The sequence below is a fragment of the Salvelinus alpinus genome, chromosome 38 (genome assembly GCF_045679555.1).
Source record: "Salvelinus alpinus chromosome 38, SLU_Salpinus.1, whole genome shotgun sequence".
Lineage (NCBI taxonomy): Eukaryota > Metazoa > Chordata > Actinopteri > Salmoniformes > Salmonidae > Salvelinus > Salvelinus alpinus.
In genome coordinates, this window is record NC_092123.1 from 3,399,293 (window position 1) to 3,415,299 (window position 16,007).

The window sequence follows — 16,007 nt, forward strand, 5'->3', positions numbered from 1 at the left end:
CAGTATAACATAGTGGGTTGTTCTCAGCTCTCAGTATACTATAGTGGGTTGTTCTCAGCTCTCAGTATAACATAGTGGGTTGTTCTCAGCTCTCAGTATACTATAGTGGGTTGATCTCAGCTCTCAGTATAATATAGTGGGTTGTTCTCAGCTCTCAGTATACCATAGTGGGTTGTTCTCAGCTCTCAGTATAATATAGTGGGTTGTTCTCAGCTCTCAGTATACCATAGTGGGTTGTTCTCGGCTCTCAGTATAATATAGTGGGTTGTTCTCAGCTCTCAGTATAATATAGTGGGTTGTTCTCAGCTCTCAGTATACCATAGTGGGTTGTTCTCAGCTCTCAGTATACTATAGTGGGTTGTTCTCAGCTCTCAGTATAACATAGTGGGTTGTTCTCAGCTCTCAGTATACTATAGTGGGTTGTTCTCAGCTCTCAGTATACCATAGTGGGTTGTTCTCAGCTCTCAGTATACCATAGTGGGTTGTTCTCAGCTCTCAGTATACTATAGTGGGTTGTTCTCAGCTCTCAGTATACTATAGTGGGTTGTTCTCAGCTCTCAGTATAACATAGTGGGTTGTTCTCAGCTCTCAGTATACTATAGTGGGTTGTTCTCAGCTCTCAGTATAACATAGTGGGTTGTTCTCAGCTCTCAGTATACTATAGTGGGTTGTTCTCAGCTCTCAGTATAATATAGTGGGTTTACTGGGTTGTGTTTCCTTTAGAGAGGATAGTCACGCCGGAACAGCCCTTCCAGACATTGTCACTCTACTTGTTCTGTTATGTCTACTGGGTTTGGGCTAGGTCAGGCTTCAGAGGCCCGTTGACCCTGTCAAGGCCAGCGGAGAGAGGGGAGAGACAATGAGAGGGCTGGGGATGAGTAAGAACATTCAGTGCATGTCCACGACCACGTACATGCATCTGTATTTGCTTGTATGTGTGTGTGCGCGTGTGTGCGTGCGTGTGGATGCGGTTGTCTCACTCTGGCTTTATTTCTGTCTGTGAGACCAATTCATAAGACCAAACGTTATGCTCAAGCTGCAATTCCCTAATGGACCAGAACGCCCATAATCACACAATGACACTACAGAGCACACCGTGTACTACACCCACAACAGCGCAGGCCAATATAATCAGCTAATTTAAAGTAGCCATTCCTATTCTTGCTGTGTGCCCATTTAGACAACCCTCCTTTTGAGGGAGGACAATTAAGGGATATTTAGCTGTGCAGAAGAGGAGTCACTTGAGAGACATTAGCCGGCAGTGAGTCTGTGTTTTCTCTGGACCTGCCATCTCTGATTACTGTAGGGTGAGACATTGGCTTTATTGAGGAGGAATTCATCAAGGAGCCCTCAAGCATCTCCCTCTTCTTAGACAGAGACACAGCATCACAGGAAGGTATTGGTGCCAACAGTAGGACTCAGATATAAGGGTTTAGGGAAAGGGAGAGAAGGGGATGGATGGAGGTAGGGATGTAGTCTAAAGTGGTTGATAATTGTAGTTTGTATAATTTTACCAAATCATTTTCAAGTAAATACCATCTCTGTGAAACTGTCTGTACCAGATGCAATGCATGCCCATTGCTGTCTTTAGTCAATTAACCCTCAGTCAGTCCTCTATCAGATTTAGTGTATGTTTCATGTGACAAACAATGTGGCGCGTGACACTGACATTGTATGGACATTCGTAGCATTGTGCTGTCTCTTACGGCAGGCCCCGACGCCATGGCAACAGTCGTCATCGGTGGTCAGTGGAAAACATGTAGGTGCGTAGGTGGAGGATGTCTGTCTCTGTCGCTGTGTAAAAGCAGCGTGAGCCGCACATCACATTTCCCTGTCTAGGTCTGGTTTTCGCCTGCCTTCAGTTCCTCTGTTCCTCTGTGTCCGCATTGGTTGTCTTCTGGACTATTGTTCCCCTTAAGGACTGTCTGACATGGAGACATTGAGGACACGTCGCAGAAGGTGAAAGTCCTCTTAAAGCTACTTTTGAGGTCCTTAACAGCTCACATGAATGCCATTCCAACTACATAATTTGCCATGGTTTTAAAAGCCTCACAAAGCCAAGCCACAACAGAGACATTTCTTAAACTGTGTTGTGAGCTAAACAGGGAATAGATTACGCCATATTTTAAGTGAGCTAAACAGGGAATAGTTGATGTGAGTGGCCCTGTCTACATGTAAAACTTAAGGGGAGAAATAGAGCACAGTGTTATGCGTGTAGCCTGGTAAACGTCACTCCCAATCCGTCACAGGCCAACTTAATCCTAATTTTTACCATACCACTGTGCTGGAGAGTACAAGCTGTGTAATTTCGCCAGAGAAGCCTAGCTTCGTGACGACATCACTGGGAGGCATGTGATGAAGTATAGCCAGCCGTCAGCAGCCAGATATTCAGGCAAGAGGGTGTAACTAGGACACACTGACCCAAAAAAAGCACGCAAGCCTGGATTCCATCTCATTGCCATAGCCTTTTGTCTTCTGAAACACTTGGATTTGATTAGTGTTTTACTTCCTTCCTACTTTACTTTTAACTTCGAGTTTTTTAAAATAAATTCTGCACATTTGAGCTTTAGCATAGCTCTTGAATAGCTCTTGGATGGGACAACTGGAGTAAACAATATGTATAGAAGTCCTGTTCACCCTCAGGATAGAAATGGATTCAGGGCAAGTGGTCCCTGTTGCCTGCTGATTGAAGCCTGGTGATTGAATCCAGAGCAGGGGGTGTTGTGTGTTTGGGATGGGGTGGATGCGAAGAAGGGTGTCTTAACCCTAACCCTCTTCCTCTGCAAGAACTCATGTTCGTACAGTGACGTTATCCGAGGTTCTTGAAGATGTCAGCGAGAGACGCAGTGGTAATAAGCGGCTGTTTTTTTACATTTTCCTCTCTGGAAAAGGGTTGAAACTGCATTCCCCAGCTTTGAGGTCATCACTTCAGGTCGCTCTGTGTCGCTCCCGCAGTAAAGTCGTTTATGTGTGTACCCAACCTTCAGCGTTCCCTCTCACCACTTCTGTTCTTCGCTCTCGTTTCTATTCCCCAGATCCCTTCTCGTGCTTATCTCATAAGATGGTGTTTCACAGAGAAGAGAGCGTGAACTCAAACGAAAGAAAAAACTGGACAAACAAGTGCTGTAAATTTGTCCAGGGTTAAATGTTATTATTTTTCTATTGCAGTGTTTCATTAGCTCTTTCTTGTATCATGGGAGATATCTAGATGAGGAAAGAGAGTCACATAAACAAAACTAATCCACCAAACGATCACAGAAAGGGCAACAGCAAAACTCGTGCAAGTATTTAATGTCGAGTTTGATGTCACAACATCTATTTCTGTGAATGTTTATTAGACAGGTCTTGACCACTTATGGGATATTTTGTCATTTATTGGATTGCCGTAAATCCTTTTATGAGAGATTTTCCATACGATTCAGTGATTTCAGTGCAGAGACATGTAGTCACTTGACTGGAGAAAGCGGGCACGTAGTCACTGAGCAATGTAAACGTTTGCATTTTGCTCCACGCTCTGAGTTTATGATGACAGAAGGTTTTAGGATGGCCTCAGATGAGTGCATTTCATTATTTAGTATTTTTCCAGATGCATAGTCTGGGAGAAATAACGGAGGTAGTAAATCACTTCACACGGAATCAGGCACAGGAATCAACAATCCAAATACCAGTTATAAAAACAGACACATGGCAGACAGTAGAACATGTCAGGGTTATATATACAATCAGGTTGGAAGGTAAGACCCAGGTGCAGACAATATCGAAGTAACAAAGGTTTATTAAATCGAACACGGGCAGGCAAAGGTACAGGACAGCAGACAGGCTCAGGGTCAGGTCAGGCAGAGGTCGGTAATCCAGAGTAGTGGGGCAAAGGTACAGGACGGTAGGCAGGCTCAGGGTCAGGTCAGGCAGAAAGGTCAGAAACAGGCACTATAGACAGGACAGGAGCAAGGGGGAAAATGCTGGTAGGTCTGAATGAACAAAACGAATTGGCAACAGACAAATAGAGAACACAGGTATAAATACACAGGGGATAATGGCGAAGATGGGCGGCACCTGGAGGGGGGTGGAGACAATCACAAAGACAGGTGAAACAGATCAGGGTGTGACAATACACTGTACGTTGTACTATAGTTGAGTCACAAAAAGCAATAGTCCATACAACCAATGTACACACAACCAGCAATAACAGAGGTGTGAAGCATCATGGAGCATGTGAAGAAGAAATTAGTAATATTATTAGAAATTTGTGTTTATGTTTCATGTGTTGGGGAGTAGTAACATTCCACATTCTGTCCAACTGTTAGTCTTTTTGTTATTACCATCTGAACCTTTCTCCTCTCATTGCCACAAATATTAATGACTTGACTAAGAAATATGTCGACCATCAATAGGATCATTCTATGCCAGAATCAACAGTGGAAAAATTAAGCACCAACAGTGGAAAAATTAAGCACAGTGCTAAATACAATAACAAAAAATGGCCCTGCTGCTGAACGTTAGCACAAGTAGCAGGTTAAAGGTTACAGAGAAAATCCCAAGGCTCAAGATGTATGTGCTTCAAGATGACTCAGGTCAGATTGAATATGATGACTATCATGGTCCCATCTCGGAGCCTTACACTTTCAAAGTTTTATGTTGTGAGGGAGGAAGCTGGGAGGGAGCTGCACTTTTGAACTATTTCTCACTCGTTGGATTAGGCCTATACTTTGACGAGCTGTGAGTAAATTGCAAGAAGAGCTCAGGATAATATGTATGTAATATGTTTGTAGGCTTCAGTATGGACTCTTGGTTAGGTTGACATTTGCCAGACACGTTTATGAGGCATTTGTTCGACAGCAAGATGAAGACGGAAGGTATAGTGTCGGGCATATTCAAAGTATATCCTACTCACTAACTCACACAGCTGTGTGGAAGCAGAATGAAGTGGATTGCTCCACATAACATAGCAGTGGCCAGTTTGGAATCTGAACTGGCAACCTTTTCTCAATAGAGAGGTGTGGGAGCTTAAACATGTCTCCTGTTTCACTTAATAAACCACTGCGGCTAACCTTTTCTTTTTGATCAGCTTTCCTTCTGGAGTTAAACTCGCTCTCACTGGCAGGGTTTGAACACTGAGAGCGCTTCTCGGTTGGGACAAACGGCTCCACGTTGTGTGACGCAACACATCTGGAGTTTTGGGATGTTCTGCCACGTTCCTCCCTCCTTCTCCTTCTCCTCCTTCTCCCTCCTCTTCAGCACAGGCTGCTGTGTCAGCGTGTCAGCTACAGTCACACTGGGACTATCAAACAGCCATTTTAGGAGACAAAGGACTTATCCAGGGGGATCACAAAGTGTCTCCTTCAGATATGAACTCATGCTTACCCAGTGGAGTGAACTCAATGAGTTGGAAAAAATACATCTATAGTACTATGACCTAATCATTTTTTAATTATCTATGTTTATTTCAGGAAGCAGGGTTGGCCAAACTAACACGTTTCCCAGGATCCATACTCAGATTGTAACAATGATGACGTCAGTTGATCGTGATCATGCCCTTTGATATAGCTATACTGTAGTGTAATGCAAAACCCCTCCTTTCCTTTTAGTCAGCAGATTTCACTTTGCTGTGCCTCACACATTCTTTAGATGTTTACACGTCTCGTTCTGATTACACTGGTATTCAGTCTGTTTGTGTGTGTGTATGAATGTGCGTATAGCCTACATACCCTAATCATGTGCTGCATGTCATTTTCAATCGAGTCCCCTGAGGTTTAACCATGCCCCCAGGCTGGTACAGTATTATTGTCCCCTAAAAGAGCTCTGTACATGAGAGACGGACAGTGAAGAAAGTTTCCCAATAAACCCCTGGCCAACTTGCCAATAGAGAGCAAGGGAAATGGTTTGCATTAACTCAAGTGAATATGAGTCTGGAAAATGTATTGTAAACCCCTCACAGGAGGCCAGTATTAGTCCCTGTACACTGTGACCTTACAAAACCGCTTTATTTCATGTTTGTGTTCGTAGAAATTGCAGGAAAACCTTAGCCAGGATTGCTCAACTCTGGTCTCACACAAAGCATTGCACATACTCAGCAATGCCCCCCTAAAGCCCTAATGGGCTTTTTCATTTATTTTTATTTTTAACCACTAGTTCTCTTTAATATCCTTTTAACAGTAGTGTGACACATAGCCATCGTGCATAACTTTGAAGTCTGAGGGTCTCATCTATAGCCCCCCACCGCAAACAATGTACAGAAGGGGTTTTGCGTTGTGATGAGGTCACAACACATTCATTGGGTTACAGTCATTTCCCTGCATCATTACCCCAAAGGCTGTTGAATCTTTGTAAGTTTCTGTAGAAGCAATGGGGTGAACTGTTTATTTTTAATCCAATTACACACCGCTGTGACAACCATGCATAATACAGCCTACAATAATTGTACAACGGGAGGGTGATTGAGTAAACAGCTTATAACTGCTTGAGAAACGAGAGCTTGTTGCACTGATAGAGGGGAAGATGAAATGGACCCGGGTGCACTGGAAAAGGCACCTTTTCATTCGCCTATGTGTGCGTTTTGTAAATGTTTTTTGGGAACTCAGTCGGGGTCTCAACTTACTGATGAGAGTTAGAAAAGTAGAATGCACATGGTGCAATTTAAAAAATCCGTCGTGCATCAGCAATTTTTCACTTGTTATGTCAGTCACTCAATAAGCCCATGTCAGCTAGTTTTTTACATGTTTTTTTATTGCTAGGTAAAGTAGTCTAGCCAGCTATATAGACCTTGTATATAGTAGGCCTAATCATCACCAGTTTACCTTACCTGACATGCAGGGCATCTGCTCAGGGCCCCATCCTCAACTGAATATACAATCGGTTTTCAGGGACAAGGTATCTTCAACCTAGCTATATGTTTTCCCCTGAAAACCGAAAGTGGGGACCCACTCAGGCGTTTCTTCTACACCCGCTACATTAGGTTACAGGGGCCCTGATCTCCAGCCATTCTCACACAGATATCATGAACATGGCATAAGTACTGGAAACAATATAAAGAACTGCAAGAAATGAGCTTTAAAATGGCAAAAGTGTCTCACTACCCCATGGATAAATGTGTAGAAATGCAGGAAATGCATTGTAACACTGCACCAAAAATGCACTGAATATCTTTATGTTGTTGTTGCATTGGTCGTTCATCTCTTTCACTTTCTCCACTCGCTCTCCGTGTGCTCCCTTGAGGTGCCCCGCCTTTCGCCCCTCTCCCTGACTCGTTTCCTCTCTGTTCAGAACGGCGGCGCAGCTTCGCTAACTTCAGCAGTAGGTCCACTACAGATCGGAGTAGCCAGCATGGAGCGGGAGCTGTTGCGCACTGACACTGCTGTCCTCCGTGGCATGCATAACCTCCAACCGTACAAGTGTCGTCCTATTCGGGGATTTGACTATTCAGCATAAACCTGTTACAAGTGTTTTTTTTGTTGTAGTTTTTTTTCTTCAATCGAAATTGATGATACAGCGAGTGGTGAGGATATAAGGATAACGCTCGTTCCGTAACTTTTGGAGGGATTCGATTAACATTTATATTCTTTCCTCGTTCACTTTTAGATAGGCTACTTTATATGTGGACACTTGTTCTGAATCATGGGCGACTCCGTATTCTTGGAGAGGCACAATTCCTACCTTGTAAGTATTCTGCGTTATTCTTCTCTCTATACAGCATGTGGTTAAGAAGTATGGTAGTTGAGAAATAGGCTTCCTCCTGTATTTGTTTATGTTAGAGGACAGAGATGGGAGGATATTGTTTCCTGAAAAGAAATGACTGACACATTGTGCAGCATCGATATGAATCCAGGCTATGTGCTATGCACACTTGTTTTTCTTCTCCCTCCAGGCAGTAGTGTTTTAGCCTCACCTCATTTCCGCTGCTATTCAAATGTAATTACCATCGAACCATGCAACTAAAATCTGTTAGTTTCACACACAATAGGCCATCCAGTGTCCTTCCCGATGTCAAAACAGGAGAGGAGAGAGCCAGAGGCAGCTAAGGTCAGTGGTAGGCTGCCTCATGACTCTGGAGAGTTATGTGGCTGGCTGAGTGGATGTTACCACAGAGATGAAGAAAGAACAGTACAAGCAAAGCCATAAGTCTTCTTTTTCTCACTGTCAGCTCAGGGTTCCAGTGCAGTGAGTGCACTCAGGCTTCACATAGAGCTCCGAGCATAGAAAGCAACAGGTTTTGTGTCGCCTATAATGCCCTGTGCTTTTGGAACCTCAGTGTTTCCAATATTTCATGAACTGAAAATGTTGTACCATCAGCCCACAGTCTTCCCTCTTGTGCTAACTTCACATTCTATATCGCTTCTTATTAGAGAGAGAGAGAGATAGAGTGGTGGATGATGGTCTAATGATGCAAGGGTCAGAGAGGCAGAGTAGAGGATAGAGAGAAACACACAAACGCACGCCTTACACCTGTCAGAATGTGTTGCATGTTTGCTTAATCCCAGCATGCATTAGGGCTCATTCCAATGTAACACGTAATTAGATAACCCTTCAGAAACAGGTTAATTTACACGTTTCTGGGATTTAAAAGATAGGGGGTTACATAAAACATTATAGTAGCTCTGTGTCCCAATGACCCCATGTTGCCACATTTGTGTTTTGATGTGGTTAAGTGGTTGACTCCATCAGGCACCACAGAGGTGGTAGATAAGGACAAATCAAATCTATGCTGTCGGTGATCACAGATAATACCTGAACTAATGCACCTATAGCCTCTTTAGCAATTGTGAGTGGTGTCTTTTGTTTACGTAGTGGAGTCTTAACCAAATCGTGGAGTGACAAAGAACTCTTCTGCTTGTAAATCCTCATGGGTGGTTAGATCAGCGTTGCGGGTTGCTGTCTTTCCCCTTGGAAATGATGTGGGGTAATTTCTCTCCGTGTGTGAGTAATCTACTGCCCACTGAGGCTGTTCGGTGGGTCGACTTCACTTTATGAGCTATGTTTTTGAGGTGAAGACTCATAAAAGCGCAACCAAAGATTGAAAAACAATACAGATTTCTTTGGCTTCACTGGCCAACACTGTGGTCTCCCAACTGACATTTTGTCTTGAGGGGTATGAAATGTAGTGTGTATGAAAAGCCCATGCAAGTGTGTAGCTTCTAAGTTGTGGTATCACTCACACACAGTTTACTTAGATAAACAACATGTTCGCATCTCTCTCCCGCAATGAACTGGTCGTTCAACTTCCACTGTCTCTGGAGTTATGAATGTTATGTGGAGTGTAAGCAACACATGGCACATATCATATTGCAGAGTGCCTTGGTTTTCATTGTAACTATTTAAGCAGACTCCACCTAGCCTTAGACACAGCAACTTGAGTGCTGCTGCCTCGAGAGTGTGTAGGAGTGGTTTATGGTTGGCTGTTAGTAGTGAACTCTCTGGCATATCGCTGCCGGGTAATATCACTGCCGAAGGATCCCAAAGTTGGAGACAAAGCGTGAAAGGAGGATTAGGTCCGCATAAGCTTTCCCCATCAGCCTTCCAATAAACAAATTCCATATTCTGTAATTTTGTCCACTGTGTATAAATGTTCCAGATTCCAGTGTTATACTGGTTGGAGACATTGAGGATTTGAAGAGGAGAGAGAGCAGCACCATGCCAGTTGCCAAAGCACAAACTTTGAACCTGTCTTGTAGGCAGCCATGTGGCTCTGCTCTGTTAGGCTCTGATAGGCTCTGCTAGGTTTTGATAGGCTCTGCTAGGTTCTGCTTGGCTCTACTAGGCTCTGCTAGGTTTTGCTTGGCTCTGCTAGGTTCTGCTAGGTTTTGATAGGCTCTGCTAGGTTCTGCTTGGCTCTACTAGGCTCTGCTAGGTTCTGCTTGGCTCTGCTAGGCTCTGCTAGGTTTTGATAGGCTCTGCTAGGTTCTGCTTGGCTCTGCTAGGCTCTGCTAGGTTTTGATAGGCTCTGCTAGGTTCTGCTTGGCTCTACTAGGTCCGGAACAAGGTCGCCCCCTTGTTCCGGACCATTCCCAGACGGGTGTTATTACATGGTTGTTATCTAATGTGTTCGGATTCTTTCCTCCAATGCTTTTGTCTTGTTGGAGTTTGAGGATCCATGATGGATTCTCTCTTCCTCATTTGGCCAAACATCTGCTGCCTGCTTCCTCCTTGACTAAAATGGTGATGTGTTGATGTCATCTGGTGGCTGGTTTTAGTGTCAGGGCATTATACAGGATGGCACGTGCTTGTTGCATGGTTAGAGGAAGTGACGTCAACCTCAACTGCCACTCACTCTGCTGAGGCTGGTTCCTGCTACTCCGGCTTGTATCACTGTTGTCCGAAAGCTGCATCTTTACTCTCCCCTGGCTCTCCATTGTGTCCTTTAACCTTTTACTGCAGTGGAAAAACTCAGGGTCACACAGAGTGTTTCTTGGTAGTCTTAAATAGATCTACCTTATATCAAAAGTATACACCTCACACATGTGGTTATGGGCTTAAAAAAAACAAGACCCCTGTACCATGTCAGATATAGAGTTGAAATGTATTCAATTTTGAGTTTGCATCCCAATATTACATGTTATATACATCACGGAAGACTGAAATATAACACCATTGTTTTTTTGTTTAAAAATTATTTATTTTTTTACCCCCTTTTCTCCCCAATTTTCATGGTATCCAATTGCTAGTAATTACTATCTTATCTCATCGCTACAACTCCCGTACGGGCTCGGGAGAGACGAAGGTCGAAAGCCATGCGTCCTCCGAAACACAACCCAACCAAGCCGCACTGCTTCTTAACACAGCGCGCCTCCAACCCGGAAGCCAGCCGCATCAATGTGTCGGAGGAAACACCGTGCACCTGGCTCCCTTGGTTAGCGTGCACTGCGCCCGGCCCGCCACAGGAGTCGCTGGTGCGCGATGAGCTAGCGCTGCGATGCAGTGCCCTAGACCACTGCGCCACACGGGAGGCCATAACACCATTGTTTGACATAGAAACATAAACGTTTTTTGAAATGGTTATTAATTATGAAATTATGAAAAATATGAATAACATTCCACCCATGAGGCCACTAGAGGGTGCTTTGGTCATATGACTGCAGGAAATGGGTACAGATTTGGTACATTATGTGATGTAGCAACAGACCTATTGTCTACTGTGTGCATCTGACTGACTCAGAGAGAGGAAGCAGACAGAAAGTCAGACACGTTGACTACAGATCGGATTGTTTAATTGTTGATTAATTTAATGACTGATTACAAACGTGCTGGTGTTTTCAGCTGACCTTCTAAATACTTCTGTATCACAGTGGCTGGGCCTCTCTCTCGCCCTCCTGCCTCTCCCCCTAACCGAGGCATCACTGGCCAAAAAGGAACCTGCATCCACCCTTTTCCCTATCCTGGAGACACTCAGAGAGCCTCGTTAGTCTGAGGGCCAAGTACCTGCCCAGACAGGCTCCAAATTCCTCTCATTGTTCTAGTACTAAGTAGATGTTTCGTAACAGGGTCTGACCCCTTACCTGTTTTCCGCTCACCTTGTCCTTGTTGTTTCCTGAAGGCTGTTTGCTTTGCCCCAACCACAACCACTCCCTCTGCAAATAGGACTCAGTTGATCGACCACACAAAGAAGGCTGTTTCAGGGCACCTGACTCCATGATTAAACACAGTCGGATCCTATGGCATCCAGGATGTTGCCCAGTTCCAACAGTGTTTGAGTAGATTTCTATTGATTCTGATTGAGTTAGAGCTGTTCTAGTTCTAACATATCTATTTCTATCAAGGCTTTACTTTTTTCCTGTTACCGGCAATTTCAGTGATTTCAGCCAGCATGGTCAAACTAATGATACAGTATAACACGTTGTATTGGACTCTGAGGAAACAGATTCAGTGTGTTGGATCTCTACTTACGGTTCTGTAATCTGACCAGAACCTCACATATAAATACAAGGAATAAGCTGTACTGTTTAATATCATTTTTTTTTAAGAGGTCAGACCGATTTCTTATTTTATTTATCTCATGATTTAAGTAGTATTGTAGGATTAAAACCGCCGTAACAGCCCAATGGGGGTCAAATGTTGGACGTTAAAATCGGATGCAGTTATTTTGTTCCAGTGCCCATTTAGCCTGGGACTGTATAATCCTGTGGTGTTACAGAGGTCACAGGGTCAAAAGGTGAGACAGGTGTCAGCACATCTCTGTCATCTGATTAACTTTTCTGATATGTCTCTCTGTGTAAGGTCAAAGGTCATGGAGCTCACTGGACTGCAGTCAATGAAATGTTCAGGATCGGGGGAGTGTGGCTAGGCTAACTCAACCAGCCAGGGGAGAGGAACATTCAAAGAAAAAGCTTATGCAGCTACACTCAAAAACTTAGATGATGTATGGAAAAATAGTGGGATATGCTTCCAATGGAAATAGTGTCCAAATGAACTCTGCAAGATTCCCTGCTTCCCTGTAAATTCCTCTTGATGATGTAGATATAAAAAGCTTTTTATATATTTTTCCCTGATCAAAAACCTGGAACTCCTTGACAAATTCATGTTCTTTGCTTACATGGAGCCAATTTCCTGCAGCGCCCAAAACACTTACAATTGAATGGATAGAAAGGACATTCCCACTTGATTTCACATGGACACTTGAATGCTCAGAAGAGTTATAGTTGCAAAGAGCGAACGAACTTAGCACTTTATTTTAGACTGTAAAGTGAGTGTAATGGTTCTACGTTAAATTTCTATTCCTGGAAACAGAAGCACTGCCAATCTAGATGATGAAGAGCACATATTCTACCATATAAGGAGAAATCTGCAGACTACTTATTCACAGAAGGTTACAGGCCTAAGAGGGCTTGTGCTGATTTTATGTGTAAACGGGTGTCTATGCTTGAGTGCTCGTGTGAGTGAATGTGTGTGTGTTGTGGCATTCACAGGTCTGTGTATGGGTGGCCATGGTTAATTCAAGCCTAGTGTGTGACCTCTTAGCTCATGCTGATGTGGCCGGTGACACTTTGCTTCTTGAAAGTCCAGTATCTTGAAAATGTGACAGCTGACATGCAAAACATTTTGGGACTGTATCAACAGTGGACTAATGAAAAAAATTCCAAAATATAGTTTTTGAGTGGATTTTCCCTTTAAGAGTAGATACGCTTGTTTCCATGCTGAGGTGAGGAATGTCAGGCCGACAAGTGTGTCTACGCATACAACGCACACACACACACACACACACACACACACACACACACACACACACACACACACACACACACACACACACACACACACACACACACACACACACACACACACACACACACACACACACACACACACACACACACACACACACACACACAGTCCAGTGTGTGACATCATCATCATACACTGAGGCCGAACGAGGTTAAGCATCACTGATTAGTGAATTTTCAACTACACTGAAATTCCACTCAATATATTATATTTACCACATCAAAGCTCAGGATGACATTCCTCATCATTACTGCTGAATTACTGCATCCTTCACTTTCAACTGGTTGTGGTAAACATTGTATGTGGCTGAAAAAAAGCAGAACGTGCTTGTCTCCCCCAATCTCCTGGCATGTTTGCTGGTCGTGTCTTGTGACTGTGAGCTGATAGCTCCTCTCTCCATCAGAGGATTCCAACAGGCAGGGTCAGAGGTGCATGGCACAGAGGAAACACCAACGGAATAAGCGGGAGACCAAACAACCATCCGTCAGAAGTTATGTGGGGCTTGAGGGCTGTCTCCTCTGCCTTCAGTCTCTCTTATCTCTTATCTCCAGCATGTGGACATTTATCTTGTGTCTGACAGCCTCGTGTGGTTAGACTGAGCGACTCTCTCTCAATGGACTGGGCGAGCAAGTTCCTTTAGGAAGTAAAAGTTGTTTGTCACTTTTTCCATGTTTTGAGTTCAAGAGGAAGGAGACGTCAGTGGCTAAGTCCAAGCACTGTTCTATAGGTGATGCCATGATGGACCTTTCTTTCCCTTTTGCCAGTAACGTCACATCAACCAAGGCCTCCTCGTTAGTATATATCCCATGTCTAGAGCTAGCTGTGTATTCCCAATGAGACCCCTTCCAGACTCAATGTAAAAATGACAAAGCACTTCCCACTTTTCTTCACACGGTTCCTGTCATGCCAGAACGAAATGAGGGAGAGAGAACAAAACTTTTGTGTTTTCCTTCTTTTACTTTGAAAAGGCCGCAAAGGCTGCTCCCCACCCCTCTCTCTTAGACCCTGAGGAGGATAGAGCCCAGTTTAACTTGGAGGGTCCTTGTCTAAGAAAACATTCAGTGAAGACTGTTAAGGTCCAGCACTTTATCTCTTCCCTTGCCAAGTCTTACAGAGTATAAAAGGCTGGGTGGTTCTGGTGACAGCCAGCAGATAGCTGGATTAATGGCCAGACCTCCTGCTTTCCAAGAGGAATCTATTTTAACTGCGGTAAAGACGTCCCAAACGAAGGTGAAATCATACCAGAAAACTAGCTAAGTAAAGTATACAGATACATGGTGTGATTAAGACTCTCAAAAAGATCTGACTAAATTGTATTTTTAGAAAGGGTGTACCCAAATGGATTGATGATTTATTAATTCACCCCAAAAATGGTCAACAGTGACTACACCCCACAGTTCAAATGCCCGTAGAAACACTCGTCTAAAAGGGAAAGTTGTCCACAACGCTGAACTGTGAAGAGGTCAGCTGAAGGTTGCGATGCTGGAGGGAGGAGGTAGAGCCGGGCAACTCGGCTCAATAGTCTGCCAGGAAAATCAATAAAGCACCAGCCTCCCACCCTGTGACCTAACCGACCTAACTGATGTACAGTGCCCTGGTTCTGGAAAGCTGGGCACTGTTGCCAGGCGGCTTTTCTGTGTCAAAGTTGTTTAAAAGCCAAGGACTCTCTTGCTCGCACACACGCACACGCACACACAAATTAGCAGCAATGGCTGACTGTGGCAGCTTGTGACATTGTGAGTCGTTGTTAAATCAAATCCAACTGGTAAATCAAACTGTGGTAGTGTTATTGTGCACAAAACAACTCAATTGCGGTAGAGATATGGACAAAATTCAACATACATGCCACACACAGACCTGTATGGATGCACACGCACACAGATGCATACACACACGCACATGCACACACACACGCGCATGCACACACACACACACACACACACACACACACACACACACACACACACACACACACACACACACACACACACACACACACACACACACACACACACACACACACACACACACACACACACACACACACACACACACACACACACACACAAACAAACAAAAACTTTTAAAGGTTTTTCTCTGAGGTGGAAGAAAGTGTTCAACTTGTTCAACCATCAAGTAATGGTGACCTCTTGTGCCACGGTCAGATATCATCCAAGTCATACCGACATACCGGCAATCTGATTCAGCCATGGAGTTCTCTTTGTCCAAGAGAAAGTTCTGTGAAAATTCCTTTCCCATTGGTCATATCACCTACTGAGTGTACAGTTGGCAGGGTTCAAAGACAAACACTAGCTATACATAGGCAATCATGACACAGTTCATGACAAAATGGTGATGCATCAACAGCAACCCACTGAGCACAGCCGTCAATTCAACGTCTATTCCACATTGGTTCAACGTAATTTAATTGAAATGACGTGGACACAGCATTGATTTAACCAGTGTGTGCCCAGTGTGAAGTATCTGTGGGGGTTTTCAACTTCTGACATTATATAGTTCAGGGATTCTTAAACGTTTTCATCTTGAGACCCAAATAAGTAGATGACCGTCCTCCCGTGACACAAATCCTCCTCCAACAACCCAAATTAAGAAGAAATAGTGTACCGACCCATAGTTTAAAGAAACCCTGATGTATGTTGACTGAATAATCTCCCGTCAAAATTTGACAGGAAGAATTACAGGACAGGACAAATGTACTGTACTAACCTCTCCATCAGGACATCTGAGAAACGCCTTTACAGGCCCTGCGTAACCGTTCTGGTTATGAATCGCTTTCA

The 16,007-nt window shown here is 43.9% G+C and overlaps 1 protein-coding gene across 3 annotated transcripts in view; it reads left to right on the forward strand.

Moving 5' to 3' along the window:
• Nucleotides 1–16,007, forward strand: part of LOC139566252 (rho GTPase-activating protein 6-like) — a 106,882-nt gene that overhangs the window by 53,015 nt on the left and 37,860 nt on the right. The window contains exon 1 of one of the 3 annotated variants that reach the window (XM_071387298.1): nt 7,264–7,653. The exons of the other annotated variants lie outside the window; for them this stretch is intronic. Coding sequence (XP_071243399.1) covers nt 7,612–7,653 — 42 coding nt within the window. The 5' untranslated portion in view covers nt 7,264–7,611. Of the gene's footprint in view, nt 1–7,263; nt 7,654–16,007 lie in introns of those variants that run through there. 3 annotated transcript variants of the gene reach the window in all.